Source organism: Littorina saxatilis, linkage group LG2 (assembly GCF_037325665.1).
Source record: "Littorina saxatilis isolate snail1 linkage group LG2, US_GU_Lsax_2.0, whole genome shotgun sequence".
Lineage (NCBI taxonomy): Eukaryota > Metazoa > Mollusca > Gastropoda > Littorinimorpha > Littorinidae > Littorina > Littorina saxatilis.
In genome coordinates this window covers 65,807,942-65,835,908 of record NC_090246.1, presented here as the reverse complement: position 1 = coordinate 65,835,908, position 27,967 = coordinate 65,807,942, and the positions used below count along the sequence as shown (strand labels likewise).

Genomic DNA, 27,967 nt, shown 5'->3' with positions numbered 1-27,967 from the left:
TGCCAATTTTAAAGTCTTAGGTATGACCCGGCCGGGGTTCGAACCCACGACCTCCCGATCACGGGGCGGACGCCTTACCACTAGGCCAACCGTGCCGGTCACTTCAAGCTATACCTACTGTTAAATTAACTTAACATATAGCGCCCTGAACAGCAAAGCTGTCCCTAAGTGAAAGAGCAACATTTTTTTAAATAATGTCGGGATTAAGCCCCTTATGAGCCTCGTCGTCAAACTGGATGAATCGCAAAAGTTACTTTTTTTCTCTCAGTAAATGAGTAATATATATATACAGGGATGGCCAATCGTCCGCCCGATCGCAAGGGGCGAGTATAAAATCCGCCGGGCTTGTAAACCACCTGGCCACTCGCCCGGCTGGCCAGTCAAAATTCTGGTCAAACGCACATACTTTTGGTTGTAATATCGAGTTTTTATTCAGATGCAGCAGCTTTGGTATGTACTGGGCCAGCAACATTTCTGGCGGGCTAGTGATTTTCTTGCAGTTACTCGCTAAAATTTTGGGATTTGGCCATCCCTGGATATATATATTTATTTATGTGATGTCACTTCTAGGGACCTGGCAATATGTACCTTGAGTATGCCCATTTTTTTGTTTAAAAAAAGTAAGGCAATTGTTTGCACTATCAAAATATTAACAGCTATTGTGTTTTCAGCGTAGCAATAGGGCCCGATGTTTAGACGAGACAAGTATAATGCCGACGAGTCGAAGACGAGTCGCATTATACTTGTTCGAGTCTAAATATCGGACCCTATTGCTACGATGAAAACACAATAGCGTTTATATAGCTATTCTGACATTAAATTCTGTGTTAAAATCATGTTTTTGTCAGCAACAAGGACCAGAATGGTCCATGTCATTGATTGCAGACGACGGTTCCCTTTCTGCATGAAGCCACGGAAATAACCGAACATTGAAAAACCCACGGACATGTATTACGGAGAAAACTCAAGATAACCGGATGCTTAGCATTACGTCAATATCTTAGGAATCATATGACGTTATGACGTATCATGCTTGCCTACGTAGATTGTATGTTCGAAAGTCTGACTTCTGTTGGGAATTCGCGTGGTGAAGACTGCGGTAAATCTGTAGATGATAAGAGAACAAGGATTGTCTCAGAAGAAACGACGAAATGTTTCAGACCGGTAACTTCATTTCAACATTGCACTACACAATGGACGTTCTATGTGACAGGAGAGTTTGCTGATTTTGTGTTAAACATTGGTGATTGGAGAGATCGTCTGCAAAAATCAGAGATAGGTCGCTTCAGATTGCAGCTTCTGGAAATTTACAAGGTTTGCTGCCAGTTAAAGAACTGGATTTTACACGTAATGTATGTCATGTACAGTAAGCAACAACAAAAACACACACAAAGCAAATTGCATCGTCTGTCGACTAGCCACAGACAAGCCTGGCGAGGTATGCGTGTACTTTATACACGTGGAAGAAACCGGAACCATGCGTCTTTGTTATTGCCGATATCGTTTGGATATCGGCAAAAATGGCCAACTTTCGTAGCGTTATGCTTTGATGATCGGAAAAGGGATGTGTGAGACCATCCAATCCATGGTCCCTTCACTTGGCACTGAGACAACAACTTGAGAATATGCTCTGCTGTAGCTATTTTTAACCATGCGCGCGCGCCAGCGATCACGCCGGCTTGCACAGCGCCGAGAAAAATTCCAGAACCTTCCCTCTTTGTCTTTGTTGGGAAGCTGTCTGTCTGTGAAAATGCGCTCTTTTCACTACAGTGTCAAAGAACAGTGCCTATCCGATATTCTTTCATTTGAACGGATTTCGTCCATCAAACATATTAACATTGCGATCAACAAGTGAATATACACAGAAAAGTGTTGTTTTGTGCTGAAATAACGACTACAATTACAAGTGTCTGTGTGGTTCTGTGTTGTGCTGGTCCGGTGTGTGCTAGGAGGAAGTGAGTTTGTGTGGGCCAATGGACGGTTAATCGCAGACAGCTCTAGGAATGCATGGATACTGAGCTATTCTCGCACAGCGTTCGTCTTTGTGCTGTGGGTAGGCTGTGTGGCACTGTCTAGGGCGGTACGCACGCAGGAGGGGAAGGAGAGTGGGAGGAAGGGAAATGGAAGGGAGAGGGTCGGTGTAAAAATAACACATTCCCTGCTGACTCAACATGCGTTAGTTCTCCACCGTGTATAATTAATCACAGCCCCCGAATCCCCCCACGTGTCCATCAGAATAGCTATATATTGTCATACTGAAAGTGTCTGAGAACCGTTCCATTTTCAACATTATGACATGCCACTCCCATTTGGGTTTAGGGGTACATTCAGGCAGTGTTCTCCTGGGCAAGATTTTGATAGTTATAATGCTTTGAAAGGGGACTGTCAAAAGTTATACATATTAAATTTTACTTCTGCCTCTTAGTTGTTCTTGTTCATTAGTATGTACAGTCATCAAATTGACATCAACAGGTTAATCAACTCTGTACGTGATGTAGTTTCATGTTTATGTTTTTGAAACTCTGTGTCTTATGTGATTTAATTCCTTGTTTGCAGTTTAGCAGGGCCAGTGGCAAGGGGAATGAAGAAACTGACATGTGGATTGCGTTCTGTGCCTTTCATTTGGGAGATTACAAACGAGCTATGGAGGTGCGTTTTTGAGCTGAATTGTATTACTCATATGTTGTTTAAAAATCTAATACTGTTTAACACTTTCGTGACGGGATGCGACTATATTAGTAATAGCGCTGCAACGCCCACGGACGGGAAGCGACTATTTTAGTATTAGACATACAAGGTACACGACTCGTGATTGCTTCCCGGTTTTTGAAGCTTGCAAATAAATTGAGTTGTTTCCCTTGATACACTTGGCGTCCCCTTCTGCCATTTGCAAATCCGCCTGATTTGTGTGCGTTTTTGAGGAAAAAAAATGAATCAAAGGCGAGCCTTGTCTCGGGAGGAGATTCTTCGGATGTTGGACCTAGAGGATCCCGTAGAGCATGATTCGGACGTATCGTTTTCGCCTCACGAAAGCGATACAAGCAGTGAAAGTGAGGAAGAAACAGTCCCGTTGTTGCTAGTACGAGTCGGCAAACTACACGTGGTTGGCGGTGATACTGCTAGACGAACATGTATCTCGGAATCGTGCAGGAGCTATGGGGGCGTGGCAGCACTGATAACAATGGATGGCTGGAGCCTTCAAATCCTTTTGGAATTGTTCATAGGTGTACAGTTGGTACTTTGTTGTGAAAATGTGACTTATATTCAATATGGATTACCTAGACATCATTTGGTGAGTGTTAGATCTACAGTTTTGTTTCATTTGAGTCAGGATGCTGTGAGTGAATGCGTGATTTGCTTGTTTTTTTCTTTGTACTGTCTCCTTATTTCTGTGTACAATGTTAACAATATTTCAGCTAATTCATAGGTTTTACACCTTGTTTGGTTATAACATTATTTATAATACTTTCTGTTAAAAAATAACTTTTAAAAAAAGCAGTAGAAAATAAAACACACACAAAAAAAACGTTAAAAAACACAAATTATCCCCCTTTCACCCCCCTTTCACCCCCCTTTGCTAAAACAAATCGCGTGACAAACTTATAAATAGCACGACTGAACTTGGCAGCCATTTTTGAATTAGTACACACAATTTGGTGGTGATTGGACTTAATTCAAGCTTGCTAGACAGATTTCTTTACAGTTACTGATTTTTGGGAAGTTTCTTGGTGGCAAGCTTGGGCAGGCAGGACGTAAACGCCGTGGCAGTGCTAGTCACAATAGTGTTAAGTCTTATTTTTGTCATTTCTTTCATGGTGCTTATTTGTTGTGTCAGAATTGTTCAACTTTTGTCGCTCAGCAACCAATCAGAGAGAGAGAGAGAGAGAGAGAGAGAGAGAGAGAGAGAGAGAGAGAGAGAGAGAGAGAGAGAGAGAGAGAGAGAGAGAGAGAGAGAGAGAGAGAGAGAGAGAGAGAGAGAGAGAGAGAGAGAGAGAGAGAGAGAGAGAGAGAGAGAGAGAGAGAGAGAGAGAGAGAGAGAGAGAGAGAGAGAGAGAGAGAGAGAGAGAGAGAGAGAGAGAGAGAGAGAGAGAGAGAGAGAGAGAGAGAGAGAGAGAGAGAGAGAGAGAGAGAGAGAGAGAGAGAGAGAGAGAGAGAGAGAGAGAGAGAGAGAGAGAGAGAGAGAGAGAGAGAGAGAGAGAGAGAGAGAGAGAGAGAGAGAGAGAGAGAGAGAGAGAGAGAGAGAGAGAGAGAGAGAGAGAGAGAGAGAGAGAGAGAGAGAGAGAGAGAGAGAGAGAGAAGAGAGAGAGAGAGAGAGAGAGAGAGAGAGAGAGAGAGAGAGAGAGAAAATCTTGTGTAACGTACATTGTGTTGATACAAGTAGTAACTTACCTTTGTTAATTGTGGCTGTTTCAGTTTTGATAATATATCAATTTACCTTTTTAATGGCTCTGTGGCTGTTTCAGTTTTGAACATAAGCTTAGTTTAGTTGTGAGTTTGAGATGATGACGGTATACTTTAGCGTAATAATTTTCTGTTGTTTGCAGGAGTATGAAAGACTGTCAAAAAGAGATGCCTGCAGCCCAGATGTCTTCCTGTTTCTGGCATGCTGCTATTTCTTTCTTGGCATGTATCAGGAGGCTGAGGGTCTGCTGGGCAAATGTAGGTTGACACATCATATATATATATCTTCAACTTCAAGTCATAGAGCAGCAGACAAATGAAGTAACACTAACAGCAAATATGTCCAGTTTTGTTCAATGATAATAATAATGAAGACTTATTAATCACCCCTTCTCGTGTGATGTCGCAGAAATGTACAACAAAACACACACCCACGCACACACAAACATAGAGTTCATAGTTCAAATATACTCAGATAAAGAATTAAAAAAGCTACCGTTTTAAAGGTTAAGAATTACTGGAGATGCTCTTCAAAGGAATAGGTTTTGATGCCACTTAATCCATTCCCTCCCTCCTTACCCTGTTCCCTCAGTGGCTTACCCTAAGACCAACTCTGTTCTTTGTACTGTAATTTATGTGAAAAGAAATCAAGGACAGAGCAGAATTTGCACCAGGTAAAAGATCTTTGCTGCTCCTCAGAAATTGATGTTTGAAACCGTTTCTATGATTTTGTTTCTAACAGTTTGTCTTCTGTTATTATGATATGTTCAGCATGAGTGAAGTGGCACAGTCTTGTTCTCTTGACAGCTCCCAAGGGGCGTCTGCAAAATCGACTGAGCTTCCACCTGTCGCACAAGTTTAGCGATGAACGCAAGCTGATGAGTTTCCACCAGAACTTGCAGGACATCATTGAGGACCAGCTGACCCTGGCCTCCATCCATTATCTCCGCAGCCACTACCAGGAGGCCATCGACATCTACAAAAGAATCCTCTTGGATAACAGGTAGTTTTGCCTGAGGGGTGCATTGATGGCCAAATTTCAAAACTTCAACTTGCCAACCGGGCGAGTAACTTTAAGAACATTACTATTCCGCAAAAAATTTCACTGGCTTGGTACATACCACAGTTACTGCATCTGCCGTGTTTATATGGCTTTGAAACTCGATATTACAATCAAAAGTGTTGCATTGGACCAGAATGTTCACTGACCAGCTGGGCGAGTTGCCGAGCAATTTCTACTAGCCTGGCAGATTTTTTACTCGCCGCTGGCGATCGGGCGGACGATTTGGCCACCCATGGGGGGGTGTTTGCTTGGTTTTGCAACACTGGATAAGTGGCCAAGTGTATCTGTTGTTAACGTTTGAAACGCTTGCATGCAACTACAAGCAAAACCTTTGTCGATGCTTGACTGCAGTAAGTTCATTTTGAAAATGAAAGTGGTGTTGTTGTCTTTTTCTGGATTGCTTCAACAGTTGTGACTAGAGTTAATCATTTCGTCAAATCAAGACCTTGAGCTTGTACAGTCAGATGTTAAAATTGGTAACAGTATCCATGTATCAGGTACCTTGAATTTGATTGACAAGCTCTAAGTAAATTGTGCATATCTCTTTCCAACCAAAACAGCAGCGAGGATCAGCCGTCACTTCTTCCAAGCTGGCTGGTTAGTATGACTAAGTTTATTGCTACATTGTATTCCAGAATGAATAACATGGAAATTCCTTTGCTTCCAGAGACTACCTGGCTCTGAATGTGTATGTTGCCCTTTGCTACTACAAACTGGACTACTATGATGTTTCACAGGTAAGTTGTAGAGCAAAGTGATTCATGAACTTTACAAACAAGGCTTTCTGCTCCTGTTGGTGAAAATTGAATTTCTTAGCTGAGAGTTACAAAAATAGCATGGTGTGACACTTTCAAAGGATTGGCGTTTTACCTGTGTATATCAGTGTGCATGTTCACCTTCCTTTTCATTAGTTCCATTGAATACATAGACATTTTCTGTCAGTACTTGTCAACTTTACTGTGAAGAGAGATTTCCTTTGTTCATATTTTATATTACAGTCAGAGTTTAAAGAAGAAACCTTGAACTGGTTCAGAATTGGTTAACATAGCATTTTTTTTAACACATTATTTTTTCTGGTTTCAGGAAGTCCTGGCAGTCTACCTTCAGCAGTACCCAGACAGTGCTGTTGCTCTCAACCTCAAGGCTTGCAATCATTTCCGACTGTACAATGGAAAAGCTGCAGAGGTAAGCTACACAGAATGACTTGAACCCTGTGCCTTAGCTAAAAGCTGCACAGAAGCCCACAAACACTTTCAGGGATGCATGCATAGAAAGTGAAAGAAATATGAGCATTCGTTGTAGTGCATTAATACATTGTTGCAGTTCTTATTGTGATATCTTCGATCACGGTATTGACAGAAATGAGTAATGAGTTTTGTTTTTAACCTGTGATACCATTACTCCATGATGGTCGGTAGTCCTGCAGAGAGAAAGAGAGAGAGATGTATATATGTATATCTATCTATATATATATACGACTTGTGTCTGTGTGTCTGTGTGTTTGTGTATTTGTGTATTCGCCATGCACGGCCAAAGTTCTCGATGGATCTGCTTCAAATTTGGTGGGCATATTCAGGTAGACCCCGGACACAATCTGGTCGATGAAAATTTTGAACACGTGCTCTCAGCGCGCAGCGCTGAACCGATTTTGGTTTTTATGGTTTTTCTGTACACCCATTCCCAGTAACTCTTCCTTATCTTCTCCAGTGTTTTGCACGTTTATCTCCCTTCCTTCGTGTGGCGTCAATCGCGTACGGTGCGCCACTCACCCGGCAAAACCGGGTACCCGGCGAAGCCGGCGTACGGTGCACCACTCACCCGGCGATGCCGGGTACGAGTATTCGGCTCTACTTCTTCCCGGCGAAGCGGGTAATCATCTAGTATATATATATATTTTTATACTAGAATGAATACCCGCTTCGCCGGGTACCCGGCTTTGCGGGGAAGAAGTAGAGCCGAATGATACCTGGCTTTGCCGGGAAGAAGTAGAGCCGAATACCCGGCTTTGCCGGGTACCCGGCTTTGCCGGGAAGAAGTAGAGGAATACCCGGCTTTGCCGGGATGAAAGCGTTGTGGACAGTGACCTTCTAAAAATAGTAACGGGAATATCCGGCTTCGCCGGGATGAAAGCGTTGTGGACAGTGACCTTCTAAAAATAGTAACGGGAATATGGATTGACGCCACACGAAGGAAGGGAGATAAACGCAAAACACTGGAGAAGATAAGGAAGAGTTACTGGGAATGGATCTGGGAAGATGAACAGAAAAACCAAAATCAGTTCAGCGCTGCGCGCTGAGAGCACGTGTTGAAAATTCTCATCGACCAGGTTGTGTCCGGGGTCTACTTGAATATGCCCACCAAATTTGAAGCAGATCCATCGAGAACTTTGGCCGTGCATCGCGAACACACACACACACACACAGACACAGACACACAGACAGACACAAGTCGTATATATATATATATAGATAGATGTATATACAGAATTCAAGAAACTCTTTTTCCTCTGCACCACTCCACACAATGAAGGCTGGAAAACCTTTTAAACGTAAAACTTAAAAAAGCTTATTTAAACAACACAATAAAAAGTCCAAAACCAAGCCAGAATGTCGCATCTTTTTAAATCCAAATTTTCGACCCGCAGGCCTTCTTCAAGGTGCACAGACCAAGCGTCTATAGTTATAACACAACAATGGAACATCCGATCGTACGTCACATACAGACGTAAAGTTACATTCTTCAAAATGTATAGATATATATATACATATAAAATATAAAAATATATATATGCCTGAGCTCAGAATTGTTCTTCTGTCTTCTTGACAGGCTGAGCTGAAGGCCCTGCAAGAGATGTCATCACAGTCATTCCAGTTTGCTCAAGATCTCATCAAACATAACCTGGTGAGTAGGCCCTTTTTCAGGATACAGTGAAACTCCCTATTAGGAATGCCAAATATGTGAGAAAATCAGGTATTAGAAGAGGGTGGGGTGTTCCACTGTGTAAGTAGAAATAGAGGATTCAAAACTTATGATGAATGTTTCTCATTTTTATGCTGTCAGGGTAATCTCCTAGTTTTTGTGCCTTTAGCAGCGCATGTCGTGAGACTGTTTCACCCACAAACAATCTCAAAATCAGTCCACCCCCCCCTCCGCCATACAGCGAATTCATCTTTCCTTCATATACTTACCTCGAAGCCAAAAACTAATTGTTGAAGTGGTTTCTTTCAGTGTGTTTTCCGAAGTGGAGAGGGTGCATTGCAAGTGTTACCTCCCTTGATTGATGTCCTGCCAGAGGCCCGACTCAACCTTGTCATCTACTACTTAAAGCAAGGTTAGTCTGCTTTGTGTTGCCTGATTGTGTTCAGGGTAAGAGGACACTGTGTGTGTGTGAAGGATTCTCCTGTCAAAAGCACTAACGAAGTCCTGCTTAGAAAATTGCATGAAAATGTTGCTGTGCTGGAACACTTCTTGTTTTTAGAAGGTTATAAGTATAAATGCTTTTTTGAGTCACTTGAGAAAAAGTGACTCTATGTAATCGGTCAGTGTTAGTCTGTCCGGCCGGCCGTCCGTAGACACCACCTTAACGTTGGACTTTTCTCGGAAACTATCAAAGCGATCGGGCTCATATTTTGTTTAGTCGTGACCTCCAATGACCTCTACACTTTAACGATGGTTTCGTTGACCTTTGACCTTTTTCAAGGTCACAGGTCAGCGTCAAAGGAAAAATTAGACATTTTATATCTTTGACAAAGTTCATCGGATGTGATTGAAACTTTGTAGGATTATTCTTTACATCAAAGTATTTACATCTGTAGCCTTTTACGAACGTTATCAGAAAAACAAGGGAGATAACTAGCCTTTTCTGTTCGGCAACACACAACTTAACGTTGGGCTTTTCTCGGAAACTATAAAAGTGACCGGGCTCAAATTTTATGTGAACGTGACTCATTGTGTTGTGAATAGCAATTTCTTCCTGTCCATCTGATGCCTCATATAATATTCAGAACTGCGAAAGTGACTCGATCGAGCGTTTGCTCTCCTTTTTTTTTTTTTTACTGCTCTCGGCTAGTATTGATCTTGGTCAGTTATTTCTTCCTGCTTGTTTGCAAATCTCATGGTATACCAGTTTAAAGTTATGGTTTACAAACACAAGATTGTTCAGATTAGTAGATTTCAAGCATTTTCAAAGCCCCAGAGATCAATCAGCTGCATGTAATCAAAGATACTTGTTAGATGCCAGTTCCAGGGTTGAATATGGTACACGACTAACTCGTAATAGCGATTATGTCTCACAGCATAGGCATAGAAAGACAGCAATGAGTTTTTGGGGACGAAATAACAGGCACAAAACAAGACTGTAAAAACACAATTGCCCTTTTACACATACCCTACACACGCATGCGCGCAGAAAATAGATTCAATGCGTTTCGTGTCTTTTCTGGTTGAATGCATTCAACAAAGTATCAACCAACGTTTCTGAATCTTTCAATGAAAAAAGATAAACTTATTTTGAACCAAACAGCACATACCAACGAAAGCAAAGCACACAAACACACACGCGCACTAACACAGATTGAATGCAAAGCGCGAACGAACACGGAGGATTTTTGTAGGTCAGGTCCTGGGAAAGTCCACCCGAAATGTTCGACAGGGGAACTGGTTGTGTTTATATTGTTTATTTTCTCACAGTGATGTTGATGGTTTTTTACAGTGCCGTTTTGAAAGAATATTTTCCGAATTTGGGGCACACTTTTGACTTTTGGTTTGTTTATCTCGTCAAAGTAACATTCGATCGAGTGTTTCTAAATCAAAACCTTCCAACACAGCTGGTGCAGATTAGACCTGCCTGACTGTCTGCGTGCGTGTTAGAGCTGAAGACGAAGCCTCAATCGCCAAAGCGTCACCTATCTGTAGGTCCTGAGCATCGGATGTACTTTGATACGTGGTGAGATCCGCACGGAACTATCTATGCAACTTTTCCGAGTGACGGGTGTAAGGTTCGATCTTTTCTTTGAAATTTTGTCCTCTGTGTACGTTTCGCCATTTTCGGTTTTCGTTGCAGACGACGATAGTGAAAGTAGTACCTATGGTTTTGTTTTGACCTTTCGTATTCAGGGTTCTTAATTGAAGCTTGGTAAAGGGAGCTTGTCGTGTAAGTGGAAAGTTGACGAAGCTTTTGAAAACAGAAATTGAATGAAGAAGAAGATGTGGCTTTCAGTTATATGCAGGAGAACGGGGTTGGTGTTATTCTTTTTCCGTCAAACACGAAGTACACAGATAAAACGTGCACTATTCAGAATGCACAACAAAATGTAACAACACTTTGATACCCATTTTTCTACGTTCGTGATCACTTGAAATGAATACTGAAAACATAAGTGTTTAAGGTAGTGACTCCCGCAGTGGGGCACTGCGGTTATGAAATTAAAGGCCCCTCCTGTTTTTGGAACCGCAGGAGCTTTCTAGTTTGCTGTTAGGTAGATTTTTGGTTCCTCTTTCCTGTCATGCTCTCTTTTTCTTCATGAATTCTTTTCTTTTTTCTGCCTTCTTGCTCATTCACCTGTATTTTTTCCAAAAATCTCTTCTCTTGCCGCTTGTCTCGCGATTCATGTATAGTTTAATCTGTTAGTGTTCTGATGTAAGTCCAGCAGTAGATAGGTTAAGCCTATTTTAACATACTGGAAACTGGTAATCTTCCAGTAGGTATTAATTTAGTTTTACTAAAGCCTGCTGGGACACAAGTAATGGGTTAGTGCATTTGTAAACAGGAATCGCTTGACAAGTGGCCCCCTTCATCCCCCCCTTCCTCGTCCTGATATGGCTCTGCGTAGTCGGCTGGACGTTAAGCAACAAATAAACAAACAAACAAAGGTAGTGACTGAATGTATGTGAAAGTAAACATGTTCAGAAATAAATGCATGATCAAAATAATTGATTTCGGCATCAAAGCGTGTAACATACAATCTTGCACACGTTTGCTTTAGTAGTGGCAAAGAAGGAATGCGTGTGACATTACTGGTTGAAGTATATTGTGGTGGATGCAGCATCATTCTGTTGTGTGCAGATGATATCCCGGAGGCCTACAACCTGATCAAGGACCTGGAGCCCACCACACCACAGGAGTACATCCTGAAGGGTGTTGTCAACGCTTCTTTGGGCCAGGAGCAGGGATCTGTGAGTGCTGGTTTTCTTACCAATGAAGATCAACAAATAGATGCCTAAATGGCGGGATCAAAACGGTCATACACGTAAAATACCACTGCAAAAAACACAGGTGTATGTGGGGAGTTTCACCCCACGAACATAGAAGAAAGCAAACTGACAAGGGGAGTTTATCAAAAAATCATGGCGGGTTTCTGATGGCCTGTTAGTTTGCGGAGGGAGATCTTATCAGTGAATGATAGAAAGTTTCTGACTGCCTGCACGTCTGTTGTCTTCTGCAGATTAAAACATGGAGCTGTATTTGATCACTTGATGTGCCGTGCCTATTTGGAGAGTGAAAACTCCAACTGTTTGAAAGTTATCCTTATGTTGATGGGATAGTATTCATCCACAACAGAATTGTTAGGTATAGTTTTACCAGAAGTGACGTACAGCTCTAACGACATTACTTTCAGGGGCAATTAATTTTTCTGTCTTATTTAACTGAAGCATGCAACAAAATGATAAAGGGATATAAAGCTGTTCAAGTCGTCTGTTGACTCTTTCATTTGAGATGCTCTTGTTTGTTTCAGTTTAAAAAAAAAGTCATACTAATTTTCTGTTTTCAGCGAGAGCATTTGAAAATTGCCCAGCAGTACTTCCAGTTAGTTGGTGGCTCAGCCAGTGAATGTGGTAAGTTGAACTTTCAAAGTATTTCTTATTCATATTTTTACATTTAGTCAAGTTTTGACTAAATGTTTTAACGTAGAGGGGGGAATCGAGACGAGGGTCGTGGTGTATGTGTGTGTGTCTGTGTGTGTGTGTAGAGCGATTCAGAGAAAACTACTGGACCGATCTTCATGAAACTTGACATGAGAGATCCTGAGTATGGTATCTCCAGACGTTTTTTTCATTTTTTTGATAAATGTCTTTGATGACGTCATATCCGGCTTTTCGTGAAAGTTGAGGCGGCACTGTCACGCTCTCATTTTTCAACCAAATTGGTTGAAATTTTGGTCAAGTAATCTTCGACGAAGCCCGGACTTTGGTATTGCATTTCAGCTTGGAGGCTTAAAAATTAATTAATGAGTTTGCTAATTAAAGTTGTCATTAAAATCGATTTTTTTGCAAACAGATTTAAAATTGATTGCATCGTATTCTTCATCACATTCTGAATCTAAAAATATATACATATGTCATGTTTACTCTTAAAATGTGATCACAATTAACGAAAATAAATTAATTAGTCTTACGATTAAAATTTAAGAAATCGATCCAAAAATGATTTCATCTTATTCTTTATCATTTCCTGATTCCAAAAACATATAGATATGATAGGTTGTATTCAAAACAAGCTCAGAAAGTTAACAATACAGAAAAGCGCGCTTTCCTGCTTAGCACAATACGCCACCGCGCTAATCTGGCGTGTCAATATCACTACGTTTTGCACGTGGAAGGTGAGCGATTTCCTTCAACGCGGGGATTGACAAAGCTGTACTGTCTTGGTGAAAAAATACAGTGCGTTCAGTTTCATTCCGTGTGTTCGACAGCTTGACTAAATGTAGTAATTTCGCCTTACGCGACTTGTTTTGTTCTGAGGAAGAGGAAGGTGTGAAATGTATTAACCTAGACATGTTGCTGTTGTTCCTGTGTCATTTATCTTTGTTCTTGTCTTACAGGAGTAAGGTGACTTTTTTCAAAAGCTTTAAAAAAAATTTAAAAAAATATTATTAATGTGCATGTAATGAATGATGTGTTTGGAGTTTAGATCATGCAAGTCAAAACGATGTGCAACTAATCTTGTTTCTTGTGTGTTTGCAGACACTATCCCTGGGCGACAGTGTATGGCATCCTGTTTCTTCTTGTTGAAACAGTTTGAGGATGTTCTCATCTACCTCAACTCTATCAAGGTCAGTTTGATCTCTCATACATTTGAATATGAGAGAATGACAGTCTCCTCTGTCCCGTGTTTTCTTTCTGGTAAAGTTAAAGTCTTCTTATTCTGCTGTGCATTTTTCCCCTGGTAGAGTGGAAGTGTTGTTTTTGTTGTATGCTGCGACTGAAACCCAAATCCGATTATTTAGATGTACAGAATCTGACACATGTAAAGATGTAAAATCGAAGGAGGTTGAATGGTTTTAAAAGGGTGTCAAGGTTACAGACTCCTTGCAGAATGTCCACACAAGAAAGTCTTCATTTGGAGGCAGTTGCTGACTTTGAAATTGGGTGTTGTTTTGTGTTCGAACAAAATTTACGCAGGCGTGCTGGAACCTCGATCTTCTCCAAACACCATTGATTACATTTACATTTTGTCAGGTTTCTTTTATGTGTATGTATGTATTTTAAAGGGGAACAAATTTAACAAGGCAAGCTGTGGCCTCTTCGTCAAGCCTCAGTGAAGTACATTCGTTATGGTTTTATAAGTGTATGGTCATACAGGCAAACTGTGCAACTGTAGTAAAATAATGTTGTGAATGTTTCAGAGTTACTTCTACAATGATGACAATTTCAACTTCAACTACGCACAAGCAAAGGCTGCTGTGGGCAACTTCAAGGAATCTGAAGAGGTTAGATGCCAGCATTTGTTTGTATATATGTTTGGACATGTGCAGCAAGTACTGATGTTTGACTGCTTGGATATATTTTCAAGAACCCAGTGACTACTTATGCGCTGTTGAAATCATTTTCTGTTGCTGCATGGTGCTAAGTTTGTGTGGCATTGAACAAAGCCAAGAATCAACTCTTGACTACTGCAGAAATAATAATAAGACCAGATAAAAAAAAGTCAAAACATACAAACCAAGAAAATGATCTTCATGGGAGGCAATCAGCTAGTTGCAAATAAATCTTTTGCCTCCCGTGACATGGGAAGTAACTCTGCCAAATTCAAACTTTATCTAGCAAAGTAACCACAGCAAGTTTTTGCCAGGAAGCCAGTAAAAACTGAACAAGATAAGCACAGTAATTAGTATGGCAGGCATTTTCGGGCGTTCTGGGATCTGCATATGGGTACTCGAGCAGGGAATATTCTTGGTGATGACATAAATGTGTATGTAATATGTATATAACAGCAGTCAAAAGGATCAGCTTCAATCATCAGAGACGTACATGTACAAGTATTGCAAAAGATCTCCTCATCCACACAGTCCTTTGTCCTTCTGTCAGTCCCTCTTTTTTCTCTGTGTACAATTATGCACCTGAATGTGTCATGTGTCAGTTATCTACATTGTGTTTTATTGTCATGTCACAGGTGGCACTGCTGATCCAGAGCGACAAACTGAAGAGTGACTACACCTACTTGAGCTGGCTTGCCAGAGCATGTGAGTCTTGATTCTCCAATTTATGCAAGTTTCTTGGCTTTTTAATTTAATGGCGTTCATTTCTTGCCATCATTTATCCCGGATTAATTCAAAAGGAAATTATAAAAGGATCTTCGCTATAGAAAAAAGGTTAATTGATTCTCAGAGGGATCAAAGATACATAGAAACTGTCCTGCTGGCATGTTACATGGAACCAGTACTGCTGTGATTCAGAGCAGATGATGGATAATAGATGTCATGTTTGTTCATATAGGTGTTATTCATATTACAGAGAGAAGATGCTGAATGAACTCAGGAGTAGAAGGCAGAGTTTGATCTATGATAATAGTAGCTTAGCAGTGAGGGATAGCATAAGCTTTAGGAGAAATCCATGGGCCTTGGTAATAGCAGATCCCTATTTGACCTTTCCTGCGAAGATGCAAGTCAAGTTGAACAGAAAGTTGCAGTGGAACCCCCTTTGTAAGTCCTAAAAAAAACCTGAGAAAATCGGGTCTTAAAAAGGAGGGAGTCTTAAAAGGGGGGTCATTGGCTCACGTAAGTGTAGCCTATGCGATGCTAACTTTTGTCTGTCTGTGCGTGCGTGCGTGCGTGCGTGCATGTGTATGTATGTACTAGAGGAATACCTGGACAACCCCCACGACAAATGGGATTTCTGTAAAATTCAGATAAGGGAATTCTGCATACGATTTAGTAAAAATAAACATAAGCAAAACAATGATAATAAATCTATGTTGCAAAAGCAACTTAACGAAACAGATAAGAAATTGTCAATTGATACAAAAAATCAGGATTTGTTAACACAAAGAGAAAATTTAAAGCACAAACTTGAAATATTCAATATTCAAGAAGCAAAGAGTGCACAAGTAAGATCGCGAGAAAGATTTATTGAACAGGGTGAGAAAAACACTCGCTACTTCCTGAATCTTGAAAAGATAAGAGCAAACGTTAAGATAATGGACAAATTAATGGATGATTCCGGGAATATGATTACATCACAAGAAGAAATAATGAAAGAGCAAACAAAATTTTACCACGATGTATTTGGAAAAAATATTGATTTTGACGAAAATAAAGCTGAACGTGAAGTTGATGGATTAAATATTCCACAGTTAACACAAGAACAGAAAGTTGACATGGACCGTGAATTTACTATTGACGAAATTGGCAGAGCATTACAGTTATTGAGGAACGGATCATCGCCAGGTTTGGACGGGCTTACAGCTAGTTTCGTGAAGTTTTTTTGGCCGAGCCTAAAGACGATGGTTTTCAATTCTTTACAAACATCCTTTCAAGTCGGTGAGATGTCGACTACACAAAAAAGAGCAGTTATTTCCTTACTCCACAAAGGAAAAGATTTACCACGGGACAGCCTAATTAATTGGAGACCAATTTCGCTAACAAATACTGACTATAAAATATTTGCAAAGTGTTTAGCAATTCGTCTTGCATCTGTCATTACTGATATTATTTCAGAAGATCAAGTCGGTTTTATTAAAGGGAGACAATCAAGCGATGTTATTCGATTGATTGATGACGTAACAGATTTTATGAATCAGAAAAATGAACCAGGCATTTTACTTGCCCTTGACTTTTCACGTGCTTTTGACTCAATTTCCAAAGATTATATGTATTGGGCATTTAGAAAATTTGGTTTCGGTGATAACTTTTTGAATTCCGTAAAAATGTTAACGAATAATACCACAAGTTGCATCAATTACATGGGATGGATCTCTGAGGAATTCGACGTATTAACCGGAATTCGTCAGGGATGTAATTTTTCACCGATGGCCTTTGTCCTTGGCCTAGAACTTTTAGCCATTAAGATACGCAGTGACCCAAATATAAAAGGCTTAAAATTCCCGTCATTTCATTCAAAAACCAATTTGGAATATATTTTAAAATTGGCAATGTATGCAGACGACGTAACAATGTTCCTTAAAGATAAACACGATCTCCAACAAGTACTGTTAATAGTAAAGCAGTTTTCATGTATTTCAAATTTACATCTGAATGAAAATAAAACAGAGGCAATGTGGCTAGGATCCATGAAGAACAGTCTTGAGCAATACTGTAATATAAGATGGAAAAAACAGTTAAAAATTTTGGGTATAATATTTAGAAACGATATCGGTGCTTCTGACATTGAAGAGAATTGGTCAGTACGGTTTGATAGAATTGAAAGAATTGTTGGAATGTGGTCAAAACGGAATTTAAGCATTAGTGGTAAATTGTGTATAATTAAAACTTTTTTGATATCCCAGTTTGTATATGTTTTGCAGGCACTCTCTGCACCGACAAAAGTGCTTAATAGATTAAATACTATCCTTTTTAAATTTTTGTGGAAACGGAAGTACTCAAATAGTAAAGCTTTTGAAAAGGTGAAACGAACAGTTGTATGTAATAAAATAGAAATAGGCGGTATTAACATGATAAATATGCATGATATGCAGACATCCTTTTTGTTATGCTGGGCAGCCAGGTTACAACAAACAGATTTTGCAAATTGGCAATTGATTCCAAGACATTATTTTGAGGTTCTTGGAAGCCAGCTGTGTTGCTTTAAATCAACTGCCAAACCGAAACAGTTTATTGGTCTGACCAGAGTTAAATCAAAATTTTGGCAACAAGTTTTAAAAATATGGATTGAGAACAGATATTTATTTCCTGTTCAAAAAGAAAGTATTTTTGATCAATGTTTGTGGAATAATGCAGATATTATTTTTAGAAAGAATGTGTTGTGTTTTGATAAATGGATTGAAGCCGGTGTGAATTGTGTACGTGATGTATGGATAGACGAAAATATTGTGTCATTTGAACATATTTGTGCCATTGTCGGATATAGTGCCACAAGGCTGTTTGAGTACAACGCTTTGCACACGGCCCTCTGCGCGCGAGCACTGCGAGACAACACAGTTAAAGAAGACGCGGGTGACGAGCCTCCTGCGACCTGTTTTCAGGGCGTGCTAAATAACCCTTCCCCGAAGAAATTTCGTGCGATATTAACGCAATCCAAAGCCAGTGAACCCTGCTCTGTAAAATTTTGGTCCCACAAATATAACATTTCCATTGACGAAAAGTATTGGGTCCTGGCAAGTGCATGTACAAGCGAAGAAAGATTAAAGTTACTCCAATGGAAAATTTTACATAATATTTATCCAACAAATATTTTATTGCATAAAATGAAGTTAAAAGAAAATAGTTTATGTAGTCTTTGTAATGAAATGGATTATATTGAACACTTCTTTTGGAAATGTAGCAAAATGAAATTGTTTTGGGAAAGTGTTAGAAGATGTATATTTGTTAATACGGGAGAAAATATTATATTAACAGAAAAAGATGTATTGTTTGGTTATTCTCCAGAAGTGCAAACCCCCACAAACAAAATTATTAATCATATTTTGCTCATTTCAAAAATGTGTATCAGTAAGTACAGATATGGTAGGCCTATTGATATAAATGTGATGTTAGGATATGAATTAGCGTTGAGATATTTCAGCATTGTGTAAATATTGAAGGATGAATGTTGATACGTTATTGACGGATGCTTGAATTTTTTTATTAAAAGCCCCACAATGAAAAAAAAAAAAAAAAAAAAAAAAAAAAAAAAAAAAAAAAATAAAATAAAATAAAAAAAACACTGTTAAAACCAAACAAAAAAAAAAAAAAAAAAAAAAAAAAAAAAAAAAAAAGATACATAGAAACTGTCCTGCTGGCATGTTACATGGAACCAGTACTGCTGTGATTCAGAGCAGATGATGGATAATAGATGTCATGTTTGTTCATATAAATGTTATTCATATTACTGAGAGAAGATGCTGAATGAACTCAGGAGTAGAAGGCAGAGTTTAATCTATGATAATAGTAGCTTAGCAGTGAGGGATAGCATAAGCTTTAGGAGAAATCCATGGGCCTTGGTAATAGCAGATCCCTATTTGACCTTTCCTGCGAAGATGCAAGTAAAGTTGAACAGAAAGTTGCAGTGGAACCCCCTTTGTAAGTCCTAAAAAAAACCTGAGAAAATCGGGTCTTAAAAAGGAGGGAGTCTTAAAATAGGGGTCATTGGCTCACGTAAGTGTAGCCTATGCGATGCTAACTTTTGTCTGTCTGTGCGTGCGTGCGTGCGTGCGTGCATGTGTATGTATGTACTAGAGGAATACCTGGCTTCGCCGGGGTGAATCGCGAGACAGAGACAGACAGCGTGGCACACACAAACACACACACACACACAGAGAAGCCGTATATATATGTACTAGAGGAATACCCGGCTTCGCCGGGGTGAATCGCGAGACAGAGACAGACAGCGTGGCGGTTCATCACAATCACCTTTGCAGGCGAAGTCCTGTCAAACGGGATTGAGAATTTTAGAGCTTATTTCTTAGCCCTATATTATCTCACGGTGGAGAACTAACGCATTTTGAGTTAGCAGGGAATGTGTTATTTTTACACCGACCCTCTCCCTTCCATTTCCCTTCCCCCCACTCTCCTTCCCCTCCTGCGTGCGTACCGCCCTAGACAGTGCCACACAGCCTACCCACAGCACAAAGACAAACGCTGTGCGAGAATAGCTCAGTATCCATGCATTCCTAGAGCTGTCTGCGATTAACCGTCCATTGGCCCACACAAACTCACTTCCTCCTAGCACACACCGGACCAGCACAACACAGAACCACACAGACACTTGTAATTGTAGTCGTTATTTCAGCACAAAACAACACTTTTCTGTGTATATTCACTTGTTGATTGCAATGTTAATATGTTTGATGGACGAAATCCGTTCAAATGAAAGAATATCGGATAGGCACTGTTCTTTGACACTGTAGTGAAAAGAGCGCATTTTCACATGCAGCATAGACAGACAGACGGCTTCCCAACAAAGACAAAGAGGGAAGGTTCTGGAATTTTCTCGGCGCTGTGCAAGCCGGCGTGATCGCTGGCGCGCGCGCATGGTTAAAAATAGCTACAGCAGAGCATATTCTCAAGTTGTTGTCTCAGTGCCAAGTGAAGGGACCGTGATCTGTTGTGGCTTCTCAAATGCCAGAACATACAGACAGACAAAAGCCGCTAGACCACATCACAAACAGAACTCTACAATACACAGGTTTTTTCCCACACACACACACAAACACACACACACACACACACAGAGAAACCGTATATGACTAAGTGCCAAAAGGTGCGCACGAAAAGCGGACAAAGGGGCTAAAAAATAAAAGTTGACAAACACGACTGATATTGTGATTTTTGTTAAGACAACAGATGCTGGAACCCAATTACGAAAAGAAAAGATAAATTTACCCAAATGATTTTACAAATAACGATAATTTTGTTCGTTATATCATTCAAAACGGCACTGAGTCATAGCATTAAGGTTATCTCGCACGTTTTTAAAGCTAGGGCTTTGAAACTTGGCACACAACCAAAGTATAATGACCTCCAGGTATGGTGCACATCACATTAAACAACATTGAATTTCAAGGTCACAGCGAGGTTAAATTTCCTTTGCAAACTGGAAAATTGTCGTTGTCACGTCTTACATGTTTTAATACTAGATCAGTTAGACTTTACATACTTCACATACTTTCAGCATTTTTATAAAACCTCATTAAAAGTGACCTGCTTGTTAATCTTTGTCAAAGTTCAAGGTCACAGCGGAGTCACATCTGGTCCAAATGTGGAATATTTTCAATTTATTCAGCGCGTTTATAGCACGAGCTTTGAAAATACACACAGTTCTAGTGTATAATGTTCACACACGATTAAAGTCTGGTTGAAAAAGTCAAGGTCACAGCAGGGTCGCGTTGAGGTCAAACATATACATTTTTTTCAATGAGGTTTTCTCATATGTTTTTGAAGCTAGGGCCTTGAAACTTGGCACACTACGCAAGTTAAATTAAACCTCATCAAATTCCAAGGTCACAGTAAGGTTAAAGATCCTTTAAGGATATTTTCTAAAAAAGGTGACCGCCTGGTTAATGTTTGTCAAATTTCAAGGTCACAGCAGTGCCATCTGGCTTAAACTTTGAAAAATTGTCAATTTCTTCAACTAGTTTTATAGTGTTTGAAGTCATTCACACATGATGAAAGTCTGGTTGATAAAATCAAACGGCAAGGTCGCAGCGGGGTCGCATTGAAGTCAGACACATACAATTGTCATTTTCACGAACGCCTTTTAAGCAACACCTTTGAAACTTCACACATTCCAAAGTTTTGATGTTGTTTGGTTATAATCAAAGTGTGGTCAATTTCCATGATTGAGAGCATTCAGAGGGGTCAAGTTGAGGTCACACAAAAAGTGATAATCTTTATAAGACTCACGTTTGCTGCTATTGCTCACTTGACATTGGTGAAAGTGCTTATTTTATAATTGTTGATCTTGATGTTTTGACCAATTAATATTACCAGGATCAACCATACCAGATTTCAAAGTCCAGAAGTTGTCAAACCTCAAACCTGTTGGAAGTTTCAAAGATTTAAGCATCAACAAATTTCTATTTGATTTGACCTTAAATAAAAGATTTGACCTTAAATCTTAAAACAGATCAACCAGACTTTGGTTTTATATAAATTGAAGTTCAATACAATTTCCTTTTTTTTTACCCAAACCATAACGCCACTTTGACCTTGACATTTGACTAAGGTCGACCAGACTTGGTTCATGTTTGCTGGTGTTGTCCATTTGTAAATGTACTGATATCTGAAATATGACATGACTTATGTTTTGTCGTTCCATGCTACATGCAGTGTCCGAACAATCTCATTTAAACGATGTCAATGCATACATGATACACACTCTGGTTTCACATTAATGATAGTTTGCAATGTGACTTTGTATTTATTGCGAAAAATGTCACACATAAGAACGACAACACACAACAAAATTCCGACTTTATGCCAGCAAGAATAGAATGCTGAACGTATCTAAACAAGTCATATTTACACACACAATAACTCAATTTTTGTCCTTCCATTCTGCATGCAGTGTCCGAACAATTTCATTTAAACGAAGTCAATACATAAATATTACACCCTTTGCTTCCACATTAATTACAATTTGCAATGTGAATTTGTATTTATTAAGCAAACATGTCAAACATTAGAATGACAACACACAACGAAATTCAGACTTTGTGCCAGCAAAAAGAGAATACCCGATTTATCTGATTTATATTTATTAACACATACACACATTAACTTATTTTTTGTCATTCTACTCTACATGAAGTGTCAGAACAATTTCATTTAAACGATGTCAATGCATAAATAGTACACACTCTGGTTTCACATTGATGATAAATTGCAATTTTAACATTGTATTTATTACGCAAACATGTCGAACATAAGAACGACAACACAAAACGAAATTCCGACTTTATGCCAGCAAAAAGAGAATACCCGATGTCTCTAACCATGTCATATTTACACACACACACACACACACACACACACACACACACACACACACACATACACACATTCGCACATGCACATGACAGTCAGAAACACAACGACGTCCACTTAAACACTAACACACACCCTTATAAGCGATTCCCCGTCAATGTTAAAACATTTAGTCAAAACTTAACTGTAAAAAGCAACTTTTGTAAATCTGGTACGACACAGCAAGCTCTGTAGTATTATCTAAATTCAGCCCAGAGCTCTTTGTCATTTACATGTTTTGGTGTAACAGGTTACTGAAACCGGGGGACAAGTGGAACAAAGTGGTTTGGGGTCCAGTGTTCTTCGTTGATGACATCCCGAAGAGATGTCCACATGATGATTAACTTTGAACTGCTCTTGCAGCAAGGTGCTTTGATTATTCGGTGACAATGAAGTCTGTAAATGTCCCATCCCAGAGGTGGAAACACGGATTGGATGGGACGCTTCAAGACATGGGAAGCAGCAAAAAAACTCCCACAAACCAGCGTAGGTGCCATTTTGGCGCATAGCCATAACTTCATCATCAAAGGGGGATGAAGACGCTGGTTCAGCAGAAGTCATGACAGCTACTTTAATGTTTTCTTCACCAGTAACATTGTGAAATTCACGGCGCCAGTTGTTCCCATCAAGAAAGAGCTTTGGGTTCAAAGCCATGGCCATGACAACTCGAACTCTCATCTCCTGATGGTGATCTTGAGTGCCATAAAGTAGTAAACTCAATGCACGAAAAAAGCAGTTCCCATCTCCATACACAGATAGTGGGAAACATCTCCCCTGCAAGTCCGATGGCAGAAGAGTGGCTGCTTGACTGTCAATTCTGCAACCAAGTGCGGGGTTCTCATTGGAAGAATCGGGAATTTTGATATCCTCAGCGTGTTGCTGCCAGAATCTTGCCTTTTCCTGAACCTCCGAAAAGCTAGCGCATGAAGTGAGCTCAGTGCTGAGTTTTCTGAATAATGTTTTGTTGTCTTCATGCTCTTCGAGCCCAGCACATGTGTCTTCCACTCCATCACTTTCTTCTTCCACCACTTGATCGCTTTCTTCTTCCACACTCATGCTTTCAGCTTTCACAATCACACACTCCTCTTCCACACCCAAGTCTGATTCAGACGAGGAAATGATTGCACTTTCCTCCTCAGAGTCAGAATCTGGTATGACATGAGATTCTTCGTCTGACTCGTCCTCTGAACTTGAAGTGACAAGTGTCTCATCACCTTTTTCATGAGGCAGGGTGGGATTCATTTCTAGAAGAAAAGAACCTGGGCCAGGGTTCTTCATCTTCACAATCTTCCACTGATCAACATGGTCAGAGGACAGGCAATCATCGTACTCTCCAGCCATGCAATGCTCACAAAAGCAAGACAACTGTCTTGTTGCAAGCACGCCTGGTGCCATGGCCCGCAGATGGTGTAGTTTGTGTGTCCCTTGAACAGTCAACAAGAATGCAGACTTCATTTTTCTGCTAATCTGGTGTTCCTCAATGAGGAAAAACTTTTGTGATTTGTGCCCACACAGACCGTCAGTGGAAGGAGACTGTGACAATGTCTTGCAACAGTAACGGAACATATCCCGCGCGTTGGTGACCGTCACTCTGCCAGCCACAATGTCCTGGGTAACTGAGCGCTTTACTGCACCACCACACCAATCACTGTCGTTTTTACCGTGACGTGAACCGAAAAAAACTTTTTCAATGGACACGTCACTGTATCCTGGCACTACCGTATGTGACAGATACAGGAAGGGCAGTTTGCTTTTAAACTGCGCAGAGCAGCCATCGCTGACAAGGATAACCTTCTTCAGATCAGGGAGAACTGAAGAAAGGTGTTGCAGAACCTGCTGCACGCATGCCTGTGCAAAATGGGCATCGTGTTTCAAATCATCACTGAGGAAGATTAGTGTGTCACGCCTCAGTTCCTGGCAGTCAGAGCCTGGGCATTTAAAGAAAGCCACAGCTGGGAACAATGTTACCTGACTATAACCCCAGTGGGCGCTTTGTGGTTCATCCTGGAACTTGCACAAGAAATTTGCAGCAAAGTCACAGGTGACAATAGCCCACCCTTCAGGAAGCTTTGCCTTCAAAGACTGCAGCTGCTTTCGCTGCCACTCAGCATTGAAGAGATGCCTGCACAAAGGACCCAGTTCCTGCAACAACTCATGCAAACACGCTTCAACTGTTCCTTCCTTTCGCACTTTCTCCATCCGTGAAGACTTTCCTTTTTTCACCTGCTCCCATTTACTCCAACTCACACGTTTCTTCATGTTTTTGCCCAAATCTTTCACAAGTCTTTCTCTCACACGCTCCGGTCCACATTTGCAACACTTTCGATCCACACACATCAAAGCAGGAAATACTTCAAACAAACACACACTTTCATCTAACAGATCTCTCACACTATCGCACTTCTCTGACAAGAAACGGTTAAGCCGGGTCAGTTTCAGTTTGGGATTCAAACATATTTCGCACAGACACTGCCGAAACTTTAACTTCTTCACAGAAGAAACGTTGGCTGGCTTGTGTCTGTGAAATGTCCTCAATGAAACTGTTGCCTCCGTCTCTGCAGTGTACTTTTTGTGGAGCTCCTTCACAGATTTGGTCAGCTGCCGCTTCTTTGTAGATTTACAAGGATCAGGGCAGGAATTCTTGTGGAAGAAGTCTGTGATGGCCGTTTGAAAACCCTGTCCCCCGCCTCTTGTAGGGACTGTGCTCCCCCAAGGTAAGAGAAAATCTCTTGTTGATCCCGAATTTTTCAATTTCGCCACAGTCTTTGAAAGCCTGGGCTAGTCGCCTCTTGTGCTTTAGCGTGTTTATGTCTCTTTTCTTGCTGAGGCTGCCAACATGATGTCGCAGAGTCTCAACAGGGTCTGGCGTCTTCTCTGGGGTGGAGTAGGACACATTCAGTACTTTTAATGCTCTTCTTGTCTTGGGGTCTGAATACTTGACAACACCTTTAAAAAGATGAGCCAGTTTCGCCCCCTGAGTCTTGAACTTTGCTTTCATTCGACGGACAGCCCTCTTGTAAGCTCCCTGTGTAGGGTATGGGCAGCCAGATTGTTGAAAGGCCGCCTGAGCTTGGACTGCCTTCTCGACTTTGGCAACTTCAGCAGCCATTTTCGCCTCCTTCTTTTTGTAGAAATGGGACATTCTTTTCTCTTTGACACGCCGTTTCTTCTGTGCGGTTATCCCGTCCCTGTAGTTTTGAGATGCCTGACGCCATTCCTCTCGTTTTTTCTCTACCTTCTCCCTTGCTGTCCCCTTGGCCGCAACACTTTGTCGCTCCTGCCTTTTCTTTGCACTGAAAAAGAAACGTGAGTAGGATATTTGAGCTGTGAAACACGTCGTGATTTTAACCTCCCTAAAGATTGAATTGCGATGTGTAGGGACAGGTTAGAAGGTTATCACGGGTTTCGTGTATTGCACGAGGGAATATCCTTGACTTAAACTGATCAGTGTTTACCAGTTGGAAAGATATAGTTATTCTTGACTTGGAAGTAGCACAGCGTTTAACATTCTCAACCGAGCAGGTTGTCAGCGCGTGTGGGTCTTGTTCGGGGAACAAGCACTCTTTCAAGAGACGGGTCTCTTAAGGTAAATGATTTACTATGTTGTATATTATTGAAGCTTGAATACATAGCTGGAATGTAAAGGTTAGTGTATGCAAAGTGCACTAAATTCTAGTGTGAAGTTTAAAGAGAATTCTTGTTGTGATTGTATTACGGTTTTTGTTGGGAAATTCTTTATTCGCACCAAACACCACTTCTTGACACCTACCCAAAGTGGAACTATGGGAAAGCTGGGATCTCACAGCGGAGTGCCATTCACTGCACGAATGCGACTGTCACGTAGTCTTACACTGCCATCACCATTCTATTCAATAATCATCCCCCACACAAAAAATATGATAATCTTGCTGGGTCTAGCAAAGGATTCATATTACACACACACGGGATTCATTTTGTGCAAAGTTGTAAAATACGTAAAGGCACTTACTCATACACCTGCTGTCGCTCTCTTGCAAGTTTTCGGGTATGTTCCAGCTGTTCCACAGTTTGAGGTTTTCGCCGGGTTTTCTGCATCCGGTTTCGGTTCTTCTCCCTCATCTGTTCTTGACACTTGGGGTCCTGTTCCATCTTGTTTCTGTATTTGCGGCATTTTTCCACATTTTTCTTTATTGATGCTTTGGCCATGGTGGTTAAAACATGATGAATCTGAAAATGTTCAAACATCGACTGAATACTCATGTGCGTTGTGTTAGCAAAAGAGAAAACTACTGTAAACTACCTAGTATATACGCCCCCCCCCCCCCACACCCCCCCCCCTATGCAACAATTTTGCCCAAAAGTTTGGGGTGGGCGTTTACTAGGTACTATACCCTTTGCAGTTGCAATTACTTTGCTAGATCAACAAGTTTTTGTTCACTTGGCAAGGAAGTGTTCAAACGATGCATTATTGCACAAAACGTTCCTCTGGCTCTCATTCTCTCACACACGCACGCACTCACGCACGCACGCACTGACGCACGCACGCACGCACGCACACACACACACGCACGCACGCACACGCACACACACACACACACACACACACACACACACACACACACACACACACACACGGAATTCTGCAAGCAAACCACGAAGGAAATCGTGTTGCTTTATTGTCTATCAACAAGTTTATAACTCCAAAAGATAATGATCGAAAATGGGGGGTGGGCGTTTACTAGGTACTGTACCCTGTGCGCATAATTTGACCAAAAATAGGGGGTGGGCGTTTACTCGATATTGGGCGTATACAAGGTATTTTACGGTACAAGCTTACAAACTAAACAATTGTGAAGACAACTGAATAGTTATATGAAAGAATATAAACTTTGATTTCAAAGAATAAAACATTCAAGACAGGGGCATGTTTCTGGTAAACCTGGTAGGTAAGTAGAGATTAAATTGTCGACACAACAGATGAGACTGGCTACCACGGTTTGTTTTCATACACTTTTAAGCAAATTTTAAATTGTGTTCAACCATATACACCAAACTCACCCAAACTCCTGAAACATCCAAGAAAAGGAGAAATGTGTTCAAGCAAGGAAAAACGCCATTTCTTCAAAGGCTGGAATAACTGCAGAGGCAGCCGCGTCATTACACACAATGCAATTACGTCATACATCATACATTTCTATGAGTCACGTTGAATGGAATGGTGGCACGTGCCTCTATTCTAGCTAACAACAAAGCTGAAAAAATGAATATTATCTGTTTGTTTTGTTTGTTTTACCCGTACGAGACCTTTCTGTGACCTTGACATGTGACAAGGATCTACCTTAACTTCTTTAAGTCGGAGTTGAGAGTTGTGTGATGTTTGAAGGCTCTCCCTTTAAAAACAACTGAGATAATGATGCATTTTCGTGTTTTTGATTTGCCCATGTGACCTTGAGATTCGACAAAGGTCAACAAGACTTTAACCGTGTATGGAGGCTATTAAGCCCAAAAATGTGAACTTTCAAGGTTCTTGCTTTGAAAAACTCTGAGAAAAAGGTTATGTTTTTTTTTTTACCCACACGAGACCCTGCTATGACCTTCACATTTCTCAAGGATCAACCTTGAATTC

At 40.6% G+C, this 27,967-nt stretch overlaps 1 protein-coding gene across 3 annotated transcripts in view; it reads left to right on the top strand.

The window, feature by feature from the left end:
- LOC138959551 (intraflagellar transport protein 56-like) overlaps nucleotides 1-27,967 on the top strand; it is a 44,256-nt gene that overhangs the window by 632 nt on the left and 15,657 nt on the right. For all 3 annotated transcript variants that reach the window (XM_070331072.1, XM_070331071.1, XM_070331074.1), the window contains exons 3-14: nucleotides 2,557-2,649; nucleotides 4,545-4,659; nucleotides 5,209-5,404; nucleotides 6,132-6,201; nucleotides 6,548-6,649; nucleotides 8,291-8,365; nucleotides 8,693-8,795; nucleotides 11,529-11,638; nucleotides 12,235-12,298; nucleotides 13,427-13,515; nucleotides 14,089-14,172; nucleotides 14,856-14,925. In XM_070331072.1, coding sequence (XP_070187173.1) covers nucleotides 2,557-2,649; nucleotides 4,545-4,659; nucleotides 5,209-5,404; nucleotides 6,132-6,201; nucleotides 6,548-6,649; nucleotides 8,291-8,365; nucleotides 8,693-8,795; nucleotides 11,529-11,638; nucleotides 12,235-12,298; nucleotides 13,427-13,515; nucleotides 14,089-14,172; nucleotides 14,856-14,925 — 1,171 coding nt within the window. The remainder of the gene's footprint in view (nucleotides 1-2,556; nucleotides 2,650-4,544; nucleotides 4,660-5,208; nucleotides 5,405-6,131; nucleotides 6,202-6,547; nucleotides 6,650-8,290; nucleotides 8,366-8,692; nucleotides 8,796-11,528; nucleotides 11,639-12,234; nucleotides 12,299-13,426; nucleotides 13,516-14,088; nucleotides 14,173-14,855; nucleotides 14,926-27,967) is intronic.